Raw genomic sequence first — 23,239 nt, forward strand, 5'->3', positions numbered from 1 at the left:
CTTCCAAATTCAGCACAAAATCAAGTAAGAAAGGAATCTAAATAACAAATTGCTGCTTCTCAGCACTGTAGCTTAGAAAGCTCAGTTCAGCTCCAGATTCTGCCTGGTACTCTACTCCCTAAACTTGTTTTTATGTTGGGCAGACCAATTTTCCATTCTCAAAAGAACCTCATATATACACTACTTCAGCCAAGGCAGTACCCCCAGTATTTCCTAGGTCTGCCCCAAGGAATTAGGCCATGCATTGAAGAGCAAAAGGGGAGGAAAGGCTGATCACTTTTGAATCAATATAACCCATGTGTAATATTTAAAAATCAAGACTAAAACCAGGCATCATTTAATGTATTTTAATAGCAAACTTACAGGAACAGCACAGAAGACAGACAACATTAAAAACATGTACTTGCATGTAGGACAACTCAGTTAGAAAAGTATAGTGAATGGATGGAATCTACTGTATGATAAAAATGCTACAAACACCATTTAGTTGCCATTGATAAGAAATTTACTTGTTTAAAAAAATCCAAATGCTGGCATTGTCCAGAAAAATTTGACAGGTTTATTTATATTTTTTTTTATAAAGTTGTTTTGGTGAACAAGTTTCAACAATTCATTGTTTTTATTTTTTTTGACCACATTGTTCATTTTTATGTCCCCTTGTTTATATTAAAAATCCACACACAAATGAAAATGGAAAGAAAACTTGCCAATACCCAATTCTGTCCCCTATTTTTCCACTTGCAACCATATACTTAAGGTACCTTTTAACCCCATGGAAAAAATATCTAACGTTCATTACTACCAATAACAGGAAGAAGATTTTGCTTCGAGAATGACAAACCCATCGTGGTGAGGCTTTAGGCGCGCTCCCCACGTATGCGGCGTGCTAGCTGGATGTCTTTTGGCATGATTGTGACACGTTTGGCATGGATAGCACACAGGTTGGTGTCTTCAAACAGGCCAACCAAGTAGGCTTCACTTGCCTCCTAGTGTGGAAGAAAAGAGGTAACAACATTTTCAGTCTCTGAGCAGCAGGAAAAAAACCAGACTCAGTTCAGAATTAAAAGTACAGTGTAACGTGGTATTAAGTTGAGGTTTTGATCTTTATTACTCACAAATATCAAAAGTTTTAGATTTTCAGAAATTAAAAACCTTCACTTTCTCATAATATTTTATGTCTAAAGTAGTGTACTGCTGCTGTTTGGTAAGGACATCCTCCAGAGCACTGCAGAACTAATACTCCCATGGGACTCTCACCAGACAGGAAGGGGTTACATTATTAGCAGGTTAGTTTGTTTAGGAAATTCTCTTTTCAAAGGATGGGTTACACTGATTGAGGGATTTGTTTGTTGCCTCTTCCAGAGTAAGAGGCACTGAGTGTCGGGTGAAACTGGGAGGTGCCAGGGAAAAGAAGAACATTAATTCCTTCCCAGCACACAGCTCCATCCACAGACACTGAAGAGGAGGCTTAAATCAAAAATTAGCTGGAAAAAAATGTACTGAGAACTATTAGAAATAAGAGAACTCCTTTAGCTCAGGAGCTCCCTGAACCATCAAAAGCAGGGAATTACCATCAGACACTTGTCCAGTTCCTGTACTTTCTTTCTGCCTGTCTGGGGACACAGCACTGGCCCCACCACCACAGGCAGTTCTCAGCTCACACCTGAGGGAACCAGGGCCAGCACAAGAACAAAGCTGACCACAGTGGTTTTCCCTGCTACTGAACAGCTGCAGACAGGACTCTGAGCTAGACAGATGCTCAGCTGGACCTGACTATTTTCCTGATTCACGTGAAGTTAGCTGCTGCTAAGCCCAGCACAGCAATGGTAATTGCTCAAACACTTCTGGAGCACATGGAATTCTAGCACCTATCAATCTCCTAGGAAGCATCTTAGTGTGCCAGGATTGGACACAGCCACTCCTGGGCTGAGAAGTGGGAATGGTGGGGCTCAATCATAGAAAGGAAAGTGAGGTCACCCTTTCTACAATACACACAAGAGAACAACTGGTGTGAACCACTTCAGTGCCAGGAACTCCAGGAATCAACTTATTAGGTTCAAAGATCCTATTTAAAAACATAAGATTATCCAACATGAAAAAAAACCCAATATTTACTACAGCAGATGAGGACTGTGGCATTACTAAGTCATTTAATTAGGGATATGAGAATCCCTAATAAAGTTTTGTCAAATCACTCAGTGAAAAGTTAAGACACTTCACCAAATATCCATGCTGGCACAAACATGGCACCAAAGAGGTCAATTTAAAAAACAAAATTACTTTTTTGAATTTGTTTGTTTTTTCAAATATGCAAGCAGAACCCACTAGGCATTGTATGTGACCATGTTCTATACCAACTCCTTAATGCAAAACCAGGAACATTCAAACCAGATTTCTGAAAGTGCATCAGCTACTAGATTTTAATAGGCAGATCTAGATAAAGAGACACACAGATAAACCTCAGGATTTAAGAACTACCACACAACTAAAAGCAAAAGCAGCAGCTCTGCCAACACACAGAGGCACCTTTTGAAGCCAAGCATATGCCCAAGTTTATGGGCTCTCATGGCAAATGTCTTGGCCCCGTATCAAGTGGAAGTCATTAACTAGAAAGAGACCATTTTGTCTGCATGTCAGACAGACTACAACTACAGATACGTTCTGGAACAATATTTCAGCAGCTATCTTTAATCAGGAGTGTCTTTTATCATGAGAGGGAGATGTCCCCATGCTAAGAACTCAGTCTTGTGGGGGGTCCTAACTCAGATTCAGAAATTTGGGCCAGAAAGAGCAATGAATATTTTTCTCTCTGTATAATTTAAGTAAATTACATAACTAATATATTTTAAAAATGTGCTTAGCATCAACTACATCCTAGGAAAGCAGCTATTTCCCTAACTGTGTTTAGATGTGGCCTATTGGGTGTTTTTCTTTAGAGGGCATTTGAGGACACCAAGACCTCCCCATGAGGACTCCCTTTACACAATGTTCCCTCTCCAACTGCAGCACTCAAAGGCAGAGGGAATGTGTTTTTCTTGAGCATCCTAAGCACTATTCTAACAAATCGAGGGGCTACTTAAAAAAACCCCAAACCCAAAGCACCACGCACAAAACCAGACTTTTGGGCTGTGTCAGGAGCTGCTGAGCTGCCCCTGCACTTCCATCCCATGGTCCCCACAGGCATTCCCAGCTCCCCCTGGGCAAGGCAAGGCTGAGATGCGCATCCCTCCCCAGCGGAACGGGCCACGCCCACCGCGGCATTCCCACCAATCAGAGGGCGCCCGAAGGAACCCTGGAAACAGCCTGGCCAATGGGGGCGCGGGGCGGAGCTCCGGGGGCTCCAGGGAATCCCGGCCGGGATGGGGCTCGGCCGGAGCCGGGCAGGGCTCACCTGCAAAGCACCGATGGCAGCGCTCTGGAAGCGCAGATCTGTCTTGAAGTCCTGAGCAATTTCACGCACCAGGCGCTGGAAGGGGAGTTTGCGGATCAAAAGTTCGGTGGACTTTTGATAGCGCCTGATTTCACGCAGAGCCACAGTACCCGGCCTGTTGAAATGAAACACAGTGAAAATGAAGAGAATTAGTATTGGAAATATATTCTGCGTTGCCTTAAAAATATGGGGCCACCCTCCAGACTGAACCAGGCACCATCTGCTTCTGTTTTCCCCAGGAGAGTCCCAGAGTTTACAATACAACATCAATACCTACAACATGGCAAAGGGTCACTGTCTTCTCACCACCAGCCTCTGCCAGCTTCCACTGGCTTCAGCAGGGATCCCTCAGGCAGACTCCCAAGGCCTGACTTCTCCAAGGGAACAGCTGGCCAACAGCTCAGTGCAGATGTGGCAAACCACAGAGCTGCCCCGAGTTCAGCTGCACCAAAGGTATCCCCAAGGGGCCTGACAGGAACCCTGATTTTAAGGGAAAATCTGTTCTTCTCCTCTACTGTCAACATTCACAGAATCAACAAAACATATATTCTCTGTTACATTGACAGTCAAAAGTATCCAGTGTATTTCCCCATGTCAGTTTTGGTGTCAGAATGACAAATTCGGAATAGCAACATATGTTTGCAAACATGATGTCCATCTGTGAAACTAATACCACATTTATTTCCGTGGAAGCTTTGTCTTTTCCTGCTCCAGCTTTATTACTTTTCTCCCAATTGATGGATTCTGCCTCACACTTAGAGAAAGAATCAGAGTGAGTCAGCTTAGAAGGGACCACAGTGGGTCACCTGGCCCAACCTCCCTGCTCAAGCAGGGTCATCCCAGAGATTGTTTCTCAGGATTGTGTCCAGATGGCTTTTGGATATCTCCAAGGAAGACGACTCCACAACCACTCTGGGCAATCTGTTGTAATGCTCAGTCACCTTCACAGTAAAGCTCTTCCTCATGTTCAGGTGGAATTTCCTGTGCATCAGTTTCTGCCCATTGCCTGGCTCCATCCTCTTCACACTCCTCGATACATCAATAAATCCCCTCGTGGACTTTTAGATTCAAAACCCACTTCATCCCCATCCACGTTTTCCCCAAGGAACACCTACACCCGGCCCAAAACCATCCCCAAGCTGAAGCAGGACTGCCGCCTCCCTGGGGAAAGCCAGGACGGGGGTGCCGCGCTCCGCCGGGGCCCATCCCAGGGCCGGGATCCGGGACGGGCCGGGAGCGGCGGCGCATCCGCGGGTGCGCGGCTCCCTCTGGCGGCGGCCCCGCGCCCGCCCAGCGCCGCGAGCGGGCCGCGGAGCGCCGCTAACAATAAACTTGGCGGCGCAGCCCTGCTGCGGCCTCCAGATAACCGCGAGCGCGGAATTAGGAGAGTTTAAAAGAACCGCCGAGCCGCGTCCGCCGCGGGGGGAGGGGTGCCGATTTTATAGTCAGCAGCACCGGAACGCCCGGAAAGGAGCTGATGACAAACGCCGGGGGTCGGTGCCGCCCTGGGAAATTCTGGTTATTTTTGCGGAGACCCGCGCTTAGTTGTTTGGGTTTTTTTTTTTTTTTTTTTTTGTTTGTAGTCTTTTTTTTTTTTTTTTTTGGTTATTCTGCCGGCCTCGGAGAGCGGAGCGCGGAGGAGGCGGGGAGAAGCGCCCCCCGCCCCATCGGTCCCGCGGGGTGGTGGGGAAGAAGGAGGGATTTTTTTTTTTTTTTTTGGTGGGGGGGAGGTTGCCCGGTCGCGCCCCGCGGCCGCCTGTGCGCGGCGCTGCGTTACCTGTAGCGGTGCGGCTTCTTCACCCCGCCAGTGGAGGGCGCGCTCTTGCGGGCGGCTTTGGTGGCGAGCTGCTTGCGGGGCGCCTTGCCACCGGTGGACTTGCGGGCGGTCTGCTTGGTACGGGCCATGCTCCTGCCGACGTCGCTGCCTTACACCTGCCAGGAGGAACGTGGGCAGGCGGGGCAGCGGGGAGGGGGTCGCCCCGCTCGGGGTGAGCCCCCCGCGGCACCGGCCCCCGGCAGCGCGGCCCCCGTCCCGCGCAACGCGTCCCTGCCCCGCCGGCCCCGAGCGCCGAGCCCGCGGCGGCCGAACGCCGCCGACGGCCGGTAAAAAAAAAAAAATAAAACCCACACCAAAAAAGGAAAAAATTAAATTAGCAATTAAACGCCTGCCGATCGCGGAATATTAAAATATAGCTCTTTTTTTTGCCCACGAATTCAATATCAAAGCGGCGGCGGCTGAAGCCGAGCGAGCCGCACGGCAGCAGGCGCGGAGAGGCGGCTGTCGCCTCCCCCCCGCCGGCCGCCCGTCACCTGCCAAGTGTTTGCAAATACCGCCCGGCAAACATCGGGGGGCTGGCACCGACCCGCCGCTCCCACCCGCCGGAAAAACCTCCTCCGAAACCGCGGAGCGGGGGCCGGGGGAGCGGCAGCCCCGCCGGCCTCCCCGGGCTGCCCGGCGCCGCCCGCCCGCGCTGCCCGAGCCGCCGGCAACCGCAGGCAGCCCGGCGATTGTCGGGCGAAAAGGAGAGGGGCCGGATAAAGTGCGAGAAAGCGACAAACTTTGTTTTCGGGGGGTTGTTTTTTGGGTGCCGTCCTTCTCTTTCTGTGTAACTGCTTCCCCGAGAGCTGCCTCGCTCCCAAGCGCCTCTCACAGGCAAACTCAGCTCCCAGAGCCAGAACAAAATGGAAACAATCACGAAACGCAGCCCTAGTCCTTTTGCAAAGGAGGAAAAAATAAATTGCAAAAAATAACGCCAAAAATATCGCCAGGAACTCCAAACCATGCGGGTGCAGATGCAGGGGGAGGCAGCGGAAAAGTTTGCGCTCGAAAACCAAAAAATTGCGTTGCGTTTGGGTCGTTCCTTCGGCGGATTTCTTTCCCTTTTTATTGTTTTTTATGCAATAGGAAAAAAAATATGGTCGGTGACCAGAGAAAAGAGACAAGATGGTGAAGCTGAGCAACAACTGTGGGGAGCAGGGGAAGGAAGGCAGGAGAGTTACCCTGGGCTGGCGAGCGGCTCCGCTTTGCGGCCGCTTCCCGGCCCCGATCCGGGGGCTGTCGGGCTGAGGAGGCAGCTGAGGGGCTGGGGAGGCCGCTGGTGGGGGTCTGGAGCGGGGGCGAGGGGAGCACAGGGGGGCAACGACGGCGCGAAGCGGGGCCGGGGGTGCCGGCGGAGCGAGCCGCTCCGGCTGCGCCGGGAAAGGCGGCGCGGCCGGGGGGAGCCCGAGGCGCCGCCGCCTCCCGAGCCCCCCAAAAGTTTGTGGGGAGGCTCGGGGGGCGGCGGCGGCGGGCGGCGGGGCGCGGGGGGCGGCGGGCGCGGCGCCAGACTTACCCCGTCCGCTGGGCGAGCGCGGCTGCCGTGCGGGAGGGAGGGAGGGAGGGATGGAGGGCGGGCAGGCGGGCGGGCGCAGGAGGAGCCGGAGCTGCTGCGGCTGGCGCTGGCGGCGGCTCGGAGCACAATTGAAAGATGGCTGACCGGCGAGGGCCGGCCCCGCGCGCCCGCCCCGCCCCCCGCGCGCCCGCCCCGCCCCGGCCCCGCGCGGCCGCCAATGGCGCACAATGGAGGGAAGGCGCGGCCCCGCCCCCGGCCCCGCCCCCGGCCCGTGTGTACAAACACAAAAGGCACGCCGCGCGCGCCCGGGGATTCCCTGCGCCCGCCGGGCTCGGGATGCGCCCCTTCCCGGCCGGGGGTCACCCCGCGGCCGGCAGGGCCAGGAGGGTGATTTTACACCCCGGTACTCGGCCTTGGTGAGGCCGCGCGTCGAGTGATGCGGCCGGTTCCGGGCCACTCGCTGCAGGAAGGACGTGGAGGTGCTGGAGCGGGTCCAGAGAAAGGCGACGGAGCTGGGGAAGGGTCTGGAGCATCCATCTGACGACCAGCTGTTGAGGGAGTTGGGGTGTTTATCCGAGAGAAAAGGAGGCTCAGGAGTGACCTTATTGCTCCCTACAACTCCCCGAAAAGAGGTTGTAGCCAGGTGGGGATGGGCCTCTCCCAGGCAACCAGTGGCAGGACAAGAGCAAATGGCCTCCAATTGCACCAGGGACATTGGGAGGAATTTCTTCACTGAAAGGCTGACTGGACATTGGAACAGGATGCCTGGGAGGTGGTGGAGTTACTGTCCCCTGGATGCGTTTAAGGAAACTGGGCATGGAACTTAGTGCCACGGTCTAGTTGGGAAGTGGTGTTCGGACAAAGGCTGGACTCGATGACCGTAGAAGTCTTTTCCAACCTAATTGATTCTGTGATTCTGTGGCTTCTTTCTTTACACAGAAGCAAAACAAAATTTCTCCCTGTAAGCAGGCCCATCAGAGCTTACCCAGCAAGGATCTGCTGTGGGAGGGCCATACCTGGTCTGTAAAATGAGAGCTGAGTGTCAGGAGGGGGCTGCTGGAGATACTTCTGTCTCAGAAACACACTGCAGGTTCACAGGGAAAATCTACTGTTGGGGAAGGAAGAGGAGCCTCATTTCCTGCACCAGTGCTGTGCCCCTGCTTGGGGTTTGAGACGCAGCTATTGCAAAAGCAACTCTAAGTTTAGCACTGTCATCGCCAGCAGACCCCAACAGTTGTATCAGCTGCCATGATGTTTAGTGAGAAAATTTGCTCTTTATTTTCTATTAATGTCAGGATCAAAACGCTCTGGGAGAAAGTAACTTGCACTCTAATACAACTGAACAGCCACTAGCAATTGTCATAAATGCATCTCAGCTCCAGAGTCAGCTCCTCTGCTCACACAACTGGTGCCACCATCTTGTCTGTCATTTAGGCATCAGAAGGAGCCAAATTTGATTTGCAAAATCTCTATTACGGATGATGATGTAATGCAGCTCTGCATGGAGACATCCAAACTACCTCCAGCAGCAGAAGTGGTTTGGCCATGTGAGCATTCACTTGGGGCTAATCAAACCTGACAAGAAAGAGAGTGTTATCGTGGGCAGAACACGCTGCTAAAATAGATATAGTCTGCATTAGTGCTCAGATAAAAACAACGGGCTGCACTACACGGACATGACCGGACATGCCACACACACACACCTCTGACCCTACGGTGAGTTTATGAGAGGTGGCTGTCAGGAAAGAGAAACCACAAAGGATTTTATTTATGCTTACAGAAGTATCGATGGATTGATTTATCTATTGATAGCATTTTATGAGAGAACAGCACCTTACTGGGCAGTCCAAAGTGAACTCTGAGCTGTTCAGTATTACACAATAAGAGTTTTTGCAAATGCTCAGTAAACTCTAAAAGCCAGGCACCGAAATTGGCATCAATTCCCCACGCAACACACACATCCCATGACGAGCAGCTGGAAAAGTTAAAAGAGGGCAGCACCAGGCTAATAATCCATAGGCTGTCCCTGTCAGCATTAGCTCTGCCCGCTCCCGGGGATGTTCCCGACCCTTCTCCCGCAGGAGGAGCTGCGGCCCTCCCTGGAGCCGGGCGTGCCCGAGCCCCGAGGTCACCGGCGGGGCCCGGACCGCCCCGCGCGCGGCTGGCACCGGACGTGCCCCCGCCGCCATTGGCGGGAGCGCCCTGGAATTCCATGACGCCAGGCGGGGCGGGGCGCGCGGCCCCGGCGCTGCCCCCTCCCACGGCGAGCCCGTGCTTTCCTCCGGGAGCTCGGCTCTCGGGTGTCCCGGAGGGCCGCAGCGCTGCTCCCGCCCTGCCTGGTTTCAAAGGCGTGAGGAGCACCGCAGGCAGGACTGCAGGGTATTGTCTGCCCACCGCGGAACGCAGGGAAAGCACAGGGAAGGAAAAACTGTTCCTGTATTAGCAGGTTTTGCACCTTCGTTTCATCCTCGCTGATGAATGCTTTTCCAGCGCTATAGGAACAGGTACGGCCCTTTGAGCTTTACCACAAATGCTGTTTGAGTGCCTACAGAACAGCACAGAAAGAGCTGCCCCAACTCTACAAAGACTCCAGACGCGCATCTTTCACTGGCAGCACCGATAAGCCTCTGCTCCTCCTTCCCGAAGGCCTTTATCTCTGCAGACCACAGGCATCTTCCACCCTAAGGCATCCATAAGCGGCCATGAAGAAATCTAACCTAATGAGATTCCACTGGTTTAGCCGGCAATAACACGCCAAGGACGACTGCAGTGCTTCATCCTCGCCCAGCGCAACCACCGCTGCTGCAAACGCGGCCAGATTGCCACGGGAAAGAAGATTAGGGTGGAAAACAGCTGGTGCAGCTTGGAGCCAAAGAAGACTCAGATGATAATGAATAGAAAAGAGGAACACTCAAATCAGAAGTTGTTTTCAGCACCTTTCACAGAAAGTAGACAGCACCCATTCAGCAAAAAAGAGGCGGATTTCCACTGCTTGCACTCTTTTGGGCTGTCCAAGTAGCAGATATTTTCCAAAATAATCTCTTTCACCTTTCCCTTGTTGGGAAACTCGTCTTGCCTGGCAGACTCTGGGCGGAGCAAGGCGGGCACTTTCCCTATCAGGATGCATGAATTGCAACTTTATATCAACCTAAAAACACTGTTTCAAATTGTTACTAGAAAAAACAAACTAAATGAAACAAAATAAAACACAAAACAAGCAAAACTAACACGTTGTTGCTTTCCAAATAGCTCCCAGTCAGCTTCCAACGCCAGTGTAATGCACTGGCCCAGTTGGAGGAAGAGCTTCCAGATCAACCCCAGGAACATCACAGACTGCAGGAACATCTACAAACTGCAGCAGCTGCTTCCCTTTGCAACAGCACAGATTACAGGCCAAACAAAACACAGCAGAGCAGATGAAATTTGCCTTTTTTGAGGTCAACTGGACCAAAAAAGAAAAAAAAAGGGACTCAAGAGTATGCTCAGAGAGAGTATGGTTGTTTTCAAGCAACACTGCAGGTAATCTTTCAGAATCATTTGAGAAAGGCATTCACATTTTGTCACCAAACTCCAAAGGGTCTCTGATCAAAGAAGAAATATTTCTTTCCTATCCCCCCAAAAGCACAACTAAACATCCAAATGACTTCGTCTAGTTCCAGCTCAACAGATAAAGGTCCTCTCCCGTCACCCAGGGAAAACTGGGCTTGTTATTAGTTTTATCTAAAAGCTACTCTGACATTCTGGTGATGGAAGGAGTATAAAAGACTGCCTTTATTTATCTACAGCCTTCACCTGACTCCTACTTTCTTTCACCTCCTCCCAGACCCAATTCTCCCTTCCTGCTTTCAATCTCCCTTCTTTAATTTGTTGAAGCTCCAATCAACCTTTGCACTCCAGATCTGCAAGTTCTCACCTATTCCCTGCCCCAGCTCCCAGCCTGGTGGCCATTTCCTTATTTCATATTCCCTACACACCTCTTTGACTCAATGTATTTGCTCAGACAGTTGCATTTTTCTCTTCTTTCTGTTTGTTTTTTTTCTATCTCTGTCTTTCATCCTCTTGATTCTGATGCCAAACAATTCCCACCTTCCCCTAGTTTTTCAGCCAGCTCCAGTCCCATACCTGCTGTGTTCCCTTCTGCAGCTCCCAGGCTGGACAGCCTTTCCTAGCCAATTTTAATCCCATCCTTAAAAAACACTGGGCTGTGTTTCTTCATCCTCACTCCAGTCCTGGCAGGCCTGCCACCCAGTTTGTGGTTATGGCTGCTATGCACTTACAATTTCTCCTGGAAATTTAAGTTAAGTGTCAGTACAAAATGATCACAAGCTTTAAAACTATCTTCCTCTTAAAATGCATTTTGACAGAATTAAAGTATTTGTAGCCTTAAGTTAGCATTAACAGTACATTTGGTGCAGATTTAAACATATTCCTAAATAATCACCTACATAAAAGACAAAAATACACATTTGCTGTTTTTTTTCCTGGGAAGTTACTAGGGTTGGCAATCATTGGCACTTGTTGAGGAAAGCACAAGTCACCTAAGAACCTCAAAATGAGTTACAATAACCTTGCCTCTGTGTAAATAGCTTTCTATTAGGATTTGTTGGGAATGTTTCTATGTCATGGGTTTGTAGAGCACAGAAGTTACAGCACAGTAACAGCAGCCGTTGTACTGCAGAGCTGTTTGATATGCTGGGCTGCCCATCACACAGGACACCTTCCTATCCTTTGGAATATTTATATTCTCTGTCAATACAGACACCAAAAGTACACTGGCCAGAACCAGCAGCTGTGCAGTACACCTATCTTTAGAGATTGGCACCTACTGCAAACACAGATAAGAAGTTGTTGTGTAGTAGCAGTAGTAGTAGACACAGCTTTTCCCTCACTTTTATCATGTCTTTTAATAGTGTCTTTTGCCTTTTGCAGTTCTCTGAAATGCTTCACATACATCAGACATTATGGTCCCACTGTTCAAAGAAAACTCTTCCACAAGTGTTTACTTTTAAGCAGCTCTCAAGCTCCATGGGTTCCTGGGAAGGATTCATAGTTTTTAATTTACGCCTGTGAAAAAAGTGGATCCCTGAAAACTGACTCTAAAGGAAAGTCTCCCTGTTTAAATAACAATGAAAGTGTACATGTGCCACACAAAAAAATTACTGGAATTCCTGGGTTCTTCAGGAAAGCTTAAAAGAGACATCTACTTTAAAATACAAAATCATCAGTCCTGACATCCAAAGTCCAAAGGTACTTCTTTTCACACTTTGAGCATCACATATGGCATGGGGATTCAGGACAACCTACTTTGGAGACAAAGTGCATTTTTGTAATGTCTCATAACCCAAAAGCAGTAAATCTGGGATTTTTTTTCTCCAAACCTTTTTGGTAATTAACACTGTTTCAATGGAAAATTTTTTCCAAAAGGTATTTCAAGGACAAAAATTCTTTTGAATTTTTTTTCCAAAAGGTATTTCAAGGACAAAAATGCTAAAAGAATGAAAATAGGCCTACAATAGTTCAGAGAATAAGATTGAGGACTTCTGGATTTTGCTTCTCTTTTTAGATTACCACTAATTTTTAGGAGGCTTGGTGAGTTTAACTTGTAGGATCCTCTCCTATAAAGACTTACCAAGCTCCTAGTTTCACTGAGTATATGCCTGCTTTTATATAAGGACTCCTGGCTCTAATTCCTTATGTATCATCCAGGATTTTCTTATTATAATCTCATTTGTATTATTATTAACACACATGCACTGCTGGAACTCATCTCTCATCCTTCTAATGATGTCCCACAGAACATGAAAGAGTAAGTAACATTACCAGAGAATAGTGCTAATTCTTTATTTTCTGTGCTCTAATGAGTTTCAACTGGTGGAAAGAGTAATAAAAATCCTGTATGAGCACCCCATAATGACATCCTGAAACTCCATTCCTATTCCTATCTAGTTTGCTTATTTGTTTGTTCATAATAGCCTTTTAGATATGCTTAATATTTTAGTATACTTTCTAATAGAAAGTAAAAAAGTCTCCATTACCTTTTGAAGACTGGAAGTTAAAAATATCTTTAATTGCCTGATCCAGAGCTAAGAACAGTTCCAGGTACATGCAATGCATGTAGCTGTAACCACAGTCTTCATTTCTTCTTATCAGCTTTGAAGGACTGGCATGCAACAGTTCAGTATCTTAAGGTGGAAACAGGGCTTGCAATATCATGCCAAAAAAAGCTGCATTCCTATTACACTGGCTCTATAAAAAATCCTAAACAGAAACCCCTTGTCAGTAGAACTTCAGCTTCTTATTGACTTCTCTAAGTTTATGCCCAATCTTCTTCCATTTCTCAGGAAAGTATTGTGCTTTATTCTTGGATGCTGCCAGTTTGGAGTGTACTGAAGGGTTAACTGAAACAGAAACCAAGCCCTAGCACCCGATAGGGAATAGGGCACAACAGATAATTGTGAGGTTATTGTACAGCCCTGCCAAAGCCTGGAAATTGGATGGTATGACAAGGAGTAGCTGTGATTTTTTTTAGATTAAGTATGATCAAACAGGATAACATATTTCAGAGATATGATGTGAAATTTAATTATAGAAATGTGTTAAAGACATTGGGTGAAAGGACTGGTGGACAAGTAAAAAGAAAAGGGAGTTTTTCCTCTGTAATGATAATGCAAGAATCTGAAATTTACTGTAGCTGCCTGAGTTAGTTTGCATTGACAGACACATTTCAAGTGGGTTTTTGCAGAATTTTCTGCAGAACAGGGAAGAACAATTGTTCTGGGGAATATTTCTTCCCAACATTACAGCATAATAAAATTATTTAACTGATTTTAGCTCTCCTGGCTCTTCACACATGACTAAGTTATGATAACAACCTTTGCTGTCTTTTGAAGCATTGTATTGTACTGTGGAAGGAATTGGGTAGCCCATGGTTTTCTAACAGAAACTACTGCAAAATCTTTTATTTCCAGTACTTCTGTGTTCTGAGTCCATTAAAATTGCCAAGGACAAGCCCTAATTGGTTCCCAAATAAGATCCCTACTACAAGTACACTGATTTCCAATGGTAGGAGAATTCCAGCAGGCTGATTTGCCCCAAGGCTCACAAAACAAACCCCTGCAGGCTTGCATTAGGGAGGGGGAAAGAAGGCTCACTCTTTCCCACCACGCATTAGGCTCCCATTGGCTCCATTCTGCAGCACTGCTCTTGTAAAGGATGCCTTTTCACACACTGATGCAGGCTGCAGCCCCTGCTGACACTGCCTTGAAAGGCTCTGAGAGCTACTATACTTGACAGAACTAAAAGATAATATTATTTATTTCATTTCTTTGCTCCGTAGGGTAATCTCATGAGATATGAATCTCTTCTTCATGAGGGCCCTGGGGATGGCAGGCAGAATGAAACTCAGCTACTCTTCAGTACAATGCAAACAGCACAGACCAAAGTACTCAGGCTTCAACAGCAAACAGCAGACCAAAATACCAGCTATGACACCCTGTATCTTAATTTATTTGGAACAATATTCTGTAGGCTGGTTGCTTTCAAAATAAATCTGCTTGTTCCTTGTGAAAACATAAAATTGTCTTGAAATGGCATGGATGCTTCATAAGCCTCATTTGTGATGCTTCCTCAAGCCTCAGCTGAGGAAGGGTCTCAAAATTGAAAATACTGCTCTGAAGTCTGGCTCTAAGACAGCTGAGAAGTGTTCTGACATGTCCCATCTTTCTTAGCAAGTATTCCCAAATCTCAAAACCCACTTCTGGAGAAAGTGGTCTCCTGAGAGCAGAAAAGGGAGAGGGAAGATGGAGTAGCAGACATTACATTTTAAAGCATCAGCAAAGAGCATGAAGTTATTTTCAGTCTTATGAGACTACTGAGCTTTGGGGGTTTTTAAAGAAATGAAAGCTTCCTATTTTCCCAACATTCTTTGTAAGTTACACACTCTGTAGACTCTACTTTTCTGTACCATATTTTTAGGTTATTTTTCTTCATTTCTCCTCCTCTTCTTCTCAAATTCACATCTCACAAGGCATCACGGTATGAAAACTGCAGTTGCTATTGAGAATAGCACTTTATAGTAGCACTTCTCATTAGTTTCCTAATGCTCAGAAACTTCTGCAACACAGTTCATGTACAAGCCTACTGAAGAACAATTCACCCTGACTACTCAATGTTCAGTATCCACAATTCCAGCTGAGAATAAAAGGATTCACAGATATTCACTTCTGAAAATGAGACCTAGTGTGCCTCTGACTACATACCCAGGCGTGGGCACCCTAATTAGAGGCTATTTTTTAAAAACTCCTTCAAAGTGCCCGTAGAGCTGCTTTCACATCACAAGGAAGAAAGTGCCAGAGCCAGAATTAGAAGTTCCTGTCTCCCAAACACGCTCTGACCACACATCTCTTGTGTCAGAGAAGGGGCCGGAAGCGAGGGCGCACAGGAACCATGTGGCAACAACCATGTTCCTCTGATCAAACAGTGCCTGTCAAGCCTCACTCGCTTTGTGAGGGCCACAAAGCTGCTTTCATGGGGCCCAGCTGCCTTAAAGAGTCCAGGGATCATTGGTGATGAGAAGGATTTGTCAGGCAGCACCAGTTCATCATAAATGACTTGCATGTCTTAGTCAGTTGCTGACAAAATCCCCTCTTAAGTTTTACAGTGGGACTGGGGAGTTTTACCAAGAGTCAGGCAGGTGATAACATAAAATCTCATCTTTTGTTTTTGAAATCTAAAGAAAGTGTCAGACAGTAGTATTTGCAGGCAGAAGCTTGATCCTCTAACATCTCCAAACTCATCAAAACAAGCAAGAAACAGAAGGTAAATGAGAATGCACAAATTTAGCACGTGCTAACATTGCATGATTCTGGCAAATCTTACATTCTGTGGGGATTCACTACAACTTCTGCATGCTAAGTCTTGGCACTACAACTTACAGTGTACAAGTGATGTTAAAATACAAGCCCCAGCCTGGGCCAGTAAAGTGGAGAACATCAGTTGGATTAAACAGGGACCGCAGGACAGAGGAAGAGAAGCAGCACCACTTGGAACCTCAGCAGCAAAGAACCAGAGGAAAGGCTGCCAGCCTGGTTCCCCTGGGCTACAAGGCTTCCAGGCACAGTTTCCATGTTGGCTCTGTGTCCTACATTCAGCAGAGGGGCTGTGCTTATGCACGATAAACCCCCACTGTGAGAGGGAGTCATTTATCAGATGCTACTGAATTTGACATTACACACTTCATTCCAACATGAAGTTATGTCCTTTGGCCTAGCCCTGACCAATATGCCCCAGCCCAAGAGACAGCAAGCATTCCTGGGAGTCACTGTCACTTCCCCCTGCTAAAAGCACACAGCACCCTTCTCCCGTGGTGCACTGAAGGACAAGCTGGCTGCCTGGCAGGCCTGAATTTCGGGATGTGGCTCAGAGGGCCCGGAAGATTGCTCCTGCCACATCTGCAATATTTAAGGTTCTTGGTTCTGAGAAGCACAAGGTCACCTGTGGAACCTTTACAGGCAAAGGGCCACCTGCACAAACCAGGAGTGAACACAGGTTGGAGCCATGCCCAGGTTTGCAGATATGGGGGGTACAAGTGGCACAAAGGCTTCTCCTGACAGACTGCTCCTGTAACTTCCTGATACAAAAGAACATGAGGGAGAAGGAAAAAAAAAACCACTACAAAACAACCATCATCAACAAGATTTTCCAACTGTGACTTTCACACACTGGCAAGAACTTCTTCATAGCCCTGCTTTGAGAAACAACCAATCTGGCATATTCTGACATCAACATCACTCCCAGGCCAGAGCCCAGGTCAGACAGGAACACGAAGGAGCAAAGGCACAGCTGTATCATCATCATGTTTCTAATATTGAAATATAACCATGTGAGGACATGATTTTTCCAGGCCTCACATACATATGACTTAAGAAAGATCCTCAAGGGGCATAGTGAGCTGTATTACAAATTCCTCATAGATGACACATAATTACCTCTGTTTTGGAAAGGATTAGAAAAAAACACTGGAGGGGAATCCAACCAGTGGTATTCCCTGAACATCACACTAACAATTTATTTCAATTGCATGGGTGCAAAAAGATATTGAGTAAACAAAATGGCAAATTATTCCAATGTCAGATCAACAAGAAGCTACACATATCTGTAATCTTATAATGTTAATATTCTCCAAATCAAACTTACGGTATAGAACAACAACAAAAAACCCTACATATTTTCCCTAAATCAATATTTGTGTATTTTTTTCTAAGACAAACAAATACAAATCTGAATGTGTTATTATTAATTTGTAGGTCCTCAGCAAGCTGGCAGAACATTCTGTACACAAGAAGATAAATATTCCTCCTACAAGAATGTAGTCCAAGTGGGGCTTGTATGATCCAGTCAAAGGGCAACCATGTCAAACTCAGCACCCAAAGAATGAGGCCTCTCTCCACCACAGACTGGATCCTTGACTTGGGGCATCTCTCCCTCAAGCCAGAGGACCTTTGAGAATTTACACTAGCTGAGGATCTGACTCATAACACTTGATCAAAGGTCAAATGATCAGGGTCACCATCTGCTTTAAACAGGATTTATGAACATCACCAGCCACAGACTGCCTTTGTATCACCTGGTATCTCTACTGAACATAACCCAAAATGAGGGCTTACCCTCATTTTGCTCTCTGCTTGAAATTTCTGTCTTTGTACAGCACACCTGTCCTGTGTGCTCCCCCTTTTGTTGCAGTCCTCTCTTCCTCTTTCTGTTTCTTTGTAGTCTCTTCAGGTAAACCGAAAGCAGGCAGACGTGGGTGGGGCAGTATAATTTGGGAGCTCCTCCCAATTACTGGAAATGCAACTTCAGTTCTAGCAAGGAACATTTCCAAATCAATTTTCATCTCAGTTGAAAAACAAATGAGGACACCTGATCTTTTTTTTTTCCCCTTCAGCTGATCATTCCAAGAAGAGTGTAACTTTGGTCTAATTATTGCAGACAGTGTCATGATGGGATGAAAAGCACACATTGCAAAGCCATACAATGTTCACTTTCTCTCCTGTTTCTTAAAAACTTTAAGGTATGGGGTTCTGACAGAAAATAGAGAAGTACCTTGCATATAATATACACATTTCATACCTTATGCTCACTCTTAGCTTTGGATTTTTATGAAGTTGTCAAACACACAGGTGATAATTAAGAAACGAGAATCCAGTCCCTACACAGAGATTTAGTAATTAAGCAGTGTCTCTGCAGTGTGTCTGCAAGCTGTAATTAAAAGCTTCATTAGAGGGAGAGCAAAGTAAAGAGGCAGAGGCCTGGTTTTGGTATTGTTTTCCTATAAAATACACTGTTCACTACAAGTGACCCATCCAGCACTCTCCAGCTGCATTTGGTTAAAATTTACCACAACAGACCAAATCTAGGCACTCAGACTAGCAAAGCAGAGAAAACCCAAGGTTAAGGAATTCTTAGAACCTGAAATGTTACCTTCTACAGTGTTACCTGGGTGTCTAATTAATGAATTCATTCCAAACTACTGCTGCCAAATTTCAAATTGCTATTAAGAACACTAACAAGGCTGACTGTGCTGACGACATTTATGGCCAAACAAAGAGGGACCTTGGTTTCTCAGGTTCTTCACATATGTAGGTGCAGAGCAGTGCATGTTCCTCCCCTGAAAAAACTAAAGTTTAAATATCCTTGCATAAGGTGGAGACAATGGTGTTAAGCACAATGTGAGGGTAAAACTGGGTTTAGAGTTACCTTAAAATCTTGATTATCTCTAAGTATCTGCACTAGTAACAACTATGGGCTGTAAGAATAAAAAAATCCAGCCACTTGCCCCAGACTTGTTCAGAGATTGAAATCCAGGCATTCCCCGTGAGACAATAAGAATATTAAACAGTAGCTATTGCATTCATACAATGAACATTTCTATTTCTGCCCCACCTGCTCCCATCCCAGTGTCAGGTATCTTAACTCCCTGTCTCTCCCCATTGCGTTGATGACACAGAAACTGAAGCAACTGACTATTGACATTTGGCAGGAAACTGCTCTTGCAAATATCAGCTTAGATTCATTACAGTTAATTACATTTTTGTCAAACAGTATGATATGTCAAACAGTATCATATTGTGTGAAGTAAAAAGTGTTCCCTCATGTCAAACAGCCTCTCAGTTCTTGTCCTAAGAACACACACACACAGGTTTCTTTTCATCCCTTACCCTCCATATAAAAATAATATGAAAGCATGCAACACATTTAATTGCAAATACATTACGTGGAATTTACCCTTTGGGATACCATTAAAATGTAAAAGAAAATATATCCAGATGATCCAGTTCCATATATTTATGATGGTACACTACTGACTTCCTAGCAGACAAAACCCCCCACTCTTAAAGGACATGCTATCAAATTTTGGAAGTGACCTCAGTGGACAAAATTCACCTTTGTTAATATCTTTGCACACTTAGAATATTCTAAAAGGAACATACACATCTGTTTCATACTTTTAGTGAAGTCTTCCATCCTTTCTCTTACCTGTGTCTAGGAGCATTTTTAGAAGTGAAAACCACTGAATTCTTACCAGAACAGCTCTTGACCCATCCTTGCTAGTCTGGGCCCCTAGTGAACAATTGCTTTTGTGTTCTTCACTCCCACAAGCATCTTTCAGGTGCAGATTAGAAGACAAGGGCCAGCAAGTACCTTACTGTGATCCTGATCTTGACAAACCATTAAAAATGAACAAGTGAATGAATTGCAGTGTCATGACAGTAACACATCTGATGGTTCCAGACAGACTGAAAAATCTGTGCTCCATGTCAAATCAAGGAATAGATTTGAAGCAGATCACAGCCTGGTCTCCCACACTGCACCCTGCAGGCCACAGAACCCCATCCCGCTATCTCCATCACATATGGATATCAGGATGAAATACAAAAAGGATGGGTGGTCTCATCTCCTAAATTATGTCAAGATAGAAGAAAGTTTTAAATTCTAGACTTGACTCTTTGACTATTTGATAAGGTAGAATAACCAGTTTGCCTGAGTGTCACCACTGAAATAATCAGAGTACTTACTTATCCCACAAGGATACTGTCAGGTTTAATTAATTATGTCTGTGAAATCCTTTCTAAATGAAAAGTGGCAAGCATGATTTATTAACTAAGTCCAAAGCACCACTGCAGAATCAGAGAGTGTTCATTGTTTTACCAAGAGAATAACACTTCTCATAAAATACATTTCAAATGGGAAATTATAATAACAGCCCTTTTGACTTATTTAGACTTTTCTGTGAGGAGCAAGGCAATAGGCTTTTGATGAGTTCTAGGAATAGAAGCATAATGAAGAACAAGAGACACAGGAACACTCGCCCACTGACATGAACCAGCTAAATGGTGTTGCATAAATCCTGAGAGCAGGGTCTGCTGTAGGGCTGAGCTGAGACAAAACCACTCCTCTGCTTGTAAAATGCTGCTTGCTTGCAGTCTGACTGCGTGCAAGGATCTGGGCAAGTCTCACAGACGCAATCACCCAACCACAAAGCCCAGCACTGGACAGAGAATGGCATTAGTAGCAAAAACCACCTGTAAGGTGCTGATGTAGGAGCTGATCTGTCAGCAGCACTCCACTGCTGCCAGCTCTCCTGCTCTCAGGGTCTCACAGCTCCAACCTGCAGGCAGAATCCAGCTGTCACAGTTGGGAATGACAGGTTGCTGTCATGGATGGACATCCCCACTCATCAGGATGCAGTGGGGCCTCTTTTTAGGGCCACTTTTCACTGAGATGACACAAAATCCCAGAGATAAAAGAGTAGATTGAAACACTCAGACAAGACACAGCTCAAACAACCTGTGGATTACACTGATCCAGAACATCCACAGGGCAGCTCTGTGGCCCAGCTCCTTCCTGGACAACTCCACCTCTTTGGCTTGTTCTGGCAAGTTCCACACCCTCCATGCCAAGAACAGGAGTTTCAGAGGAGGAAATGATTCATGCCCTCAGAATGGAAGTGAAATCCCACAGATCAGAAGAAAACACTTATTCATCTGCATAAGTACACACGCATACCTCACGTTCACCAATTACATTTCAATCAGATACCACAAATGAATAAAAATACCCCAAATCTGGTAGAATTTAACATCAGGTGGCATGCCATAGATATGGCACGAAACAAGCACTACCACATGACTTCAAATACAATGTCAACTGAATTTGGGCCTGATCCAGCAAAAAATAGCCATAGCTTTTGCAGGCTACAGACACATAGGGTTTGAATGGCTCCACTGGGTCAATGTGACATGTAATTCAGAAATATCAACCTGTTGTAGCAAATAAAGACAGTAAGGGATTGTCTGGACTGGGTCAGAATCCTTTACAAAAATATTTTAGCTAAAATTACAGTGTAAGAAATGGTGGGTGATGTTTGATTTGTGAGTTGGCCAAGACAAACCCATCGGGGGATCCCCTTAATTAAGTTATTACTCATTTGTTTACATTTTGAAGCTTCCACTTCAAGTCATCTCTCTGCCTCTTTGTTTCCCAGCTTCCTCCTTCTTTATCACATCAGCTTCAGACAGCCAGGCATGAGAACCACTTACCATGCTGGCACAGGCCTGGCCAGGCAGCACAGCTCTTCAGCAGGCTCAGAGGGTGGCACAGCCACACCACCAAACTTTTGGGAACAGCCAAGCAGCTCAGACACAGCCCCCATCTTCCTAAAGCAGCACCATGCTTGAGAGCTGGATTCAGCTCAGGGTCCAGCACAGGAGCCTATCTCACCTGCTAGCAGGGATTTTCATGGTTCCAGGGGCCACCCTGGCAGGGAAGCTCCCACCTTGGGTGGGGACACACCTGCAGTGGGCAGATGACACCGTGAGCAATAGTCCTTGCCCATGGTGCTATTAAACAAAAAGGCACTGCAGGAAACATTGCTGTGTGGAGATAAAGTGACAGGTGTATCACACTGCAGGTCTCAGGGCAGTCCAGCCACATCCCTGCTAGTGTTTGAAACAATTCCCACCACAGACATCTGGGAGCAGCCTGCCTTCAAATATCCTCTGTGTGAATGGTTAAACTGAAGATGAAGACATGGAGGAGATCTGAAACCACCAAAGAGTACAATGGTTGCACTGGATCACCATCATGCCTCTGTACACGTCCTTTCCTGAACAGGTGCAGGTGGAATTTTTTTTTCCTAATCAGTCTTCTGCTTACAGGTAATTACCACGTGTCATGAACAGCTAGCTGATTGTGGACTCCTGCTCCAGATCAACTTTCATTCTGATTTAAACACATTACATGTGACCACATAATTGAATCATAGAAAGGCTTAAGTTGGAAGGGATCTTAAAGATCACCTTGTTCCAAGCCCCTGCCATGGGCAGGGATGCCACCCACCAGACCAGGTTGCTCAGAGCCCCATCCAACCTGTCCTTGAACAGTTCCAGGGATGGGGCAGCCACAGCTTCTCTGGGCAACCTGTGCCAGTGCCTCATCACCCTTAGTGCAAAGAATTCCTTCCCAACATCTAATCTAAACCTCTGCTCTGTTAGTTGAAAACCATTCCCCATTTCCCTACCACTATCTGTCCCTGCCTCTTTCCTATAAGCCTCTTTTAATGCTGGAAGGCTGCAACAAGGCCTCCCCAGAGCCTGCTCTTCTGCAGGATGGACTACCCCAGCCTGTCCTCATGGCTGAGGTGCTCCAGCTCCAGCGAGCCCTCCTCCGGATCTGCTCCAACAGGCCGCCTTCCTTGTGCTGAGGATGAGCCGGGCACAGCCCTCCAGGTGGGATTCATGAGGGGAAAGGGGGTGGAATGCCCCCCTTGACCTGCCAGCTGTCCTTCTTGGATGCAGCCCTGGATGTGTTTGGGATTCTGGACTGCAAGTACACACTGCTGGCTCCCGTCCAGATTTTCACCCACAGGAACCCCAAATCCTTCTTGGACACAGCCCTGGATGTGCTTGGGATTCTGGACTGGAAGTACACACTGCTGGCTCCCGTCCAGATTTTCACCCACAGGAATCCCTAATCCTTCTCTGCAGGGCAGCTCCCAATGAATTTATCTGCCTCACGTCTGGGATCACCCCGACCCAGGCGCATCGCCCTCAGACACCAGAGCTCTGGGCCGACTCCCACCCCTACGCAAAACCGCGTGTGGGAGTAAACAAGGCGAAGGATCCGCAGGGGCGGATTCCACTGCGTGAAATTCGCTCCGTGTTTGGCCGGAGAATGCGGAGCTGCCCATGTCCGCGGCATTTTTAGCTCCCGTAGGACCCGCAGGTCCCGTTTCCCACAGCGGCGGCGCCCCTGAGGGGGCGCGAGCGCTCCCTTCCCGCCCCGCCGCCGCCGCCAGCGGGAGCCACGGCGCGTGCTCCCCGCGGCTCCGCCCGCGACGCGCTCCGGAAAGGCTGCACAGCCCGGCGGGCCGCACCAGCCCCGCGAGCTGGAACGGCGGGGCTCCCTTGGGTTCGCCTCG

At 47.1% G+C, this 23,239-nt stretch overlaps 1 protein-coding gene and 1 long non-coding RNA gene across 3 annotated transcripts; both read right to left on the reverse strand.

The window, feature by feature from the left end:
- Window positions 1–332: 332 nt before the first annotated feature.
- LOC135297620 (histone H3.3A) lies at window positions 333–6,896 on the reverse strand. Of its 2 annotated transcripts, XM_064415367.1 has the most exons (4): window positions 6,763–6,896; window positions 5,208–5,362; window positions 3,392–3,545; window positions 333–986 (listed from the first exon to the last, which is right to left on the reverse strand). In XM_064415367.1, the coding sequence occupies exons 2-4, from the start codon at window positions 5,333–5,335 to the stop codon at window positions 858–860; spliced, it is 411 nt and encodes a 136-aa protein (XP_064271437.1). In that variant the 5' UTR covers window positions 5,336–5,362; window positions 6,763–6,896; the 3' UTR covers window positions 333–857. The 2 variants fall into 2 exon arrangements, with proteins under 2 accessions (XP_064271437.1, XP_064271438.1); XM_064415368.1 differs by lacking the exon at window positions 6,763–6,896 and having other exon boundaries at window positions 5,208–5,363.
- A 3,363-nt stretch (window positions 6,897–10,259) lies between these two features.
- On the reverse strand, window positions 10,260–23,144 carry LOC135297622 (uncharacterized). The gene is made up of 3 exons (XR_010359552.1): window positions 18,517–23,144; window positions 12,798–18,436; window positions 10,260–11,047 (listed from the first exon to the last, which is right to left on the reverse strand). It is a non-coding gene; the product is annotated as an uncharacterized LOC135297622 (long non-coding RNA).
- Between the last annotated feature and the right edge of the window lie 95 nt (window positions 23,145–23,239).

The sequence above is a fragment of the Passer domesticus genome, chromosome 3, assembly GCF_036417665.1.
Source record: "Passer domesticus isolate bPasDom1 chromosome 3, bPasDom1.hap1, whole genome shotgun sequence".
NCBI lineage: Eukaryota > Metazoa > Chordata > Aves > Passeriformes > Passeridae > Passer > Passer domesticus.

Excerpts from the sequence above, each read along its gene's own strand:
- LOC135297620 (XM_064415367.1), bottom strand. The coding sequence starts at position 5,335 with ATGGCCCGTACCAAGCAGACCGCCCGCAAGTCCACCGGTGGCAAGGCG. Across the intron at positions 3,546-5,207 it reads AAGAAGCCGCACCGCTACAG|GCCGGGTACTGTGGCTCTGC; the intron begins GTAACGCAGCGC and ends TCATTTCAACAG. Across the intron at positions 987-3,391 it reads CTGCCATCGGTGCTTTGCAG|GAGGCAAGTGAAGCCTACTT; the intron begins GTGAGCCCTGCC and ends CTTCCACACTAG.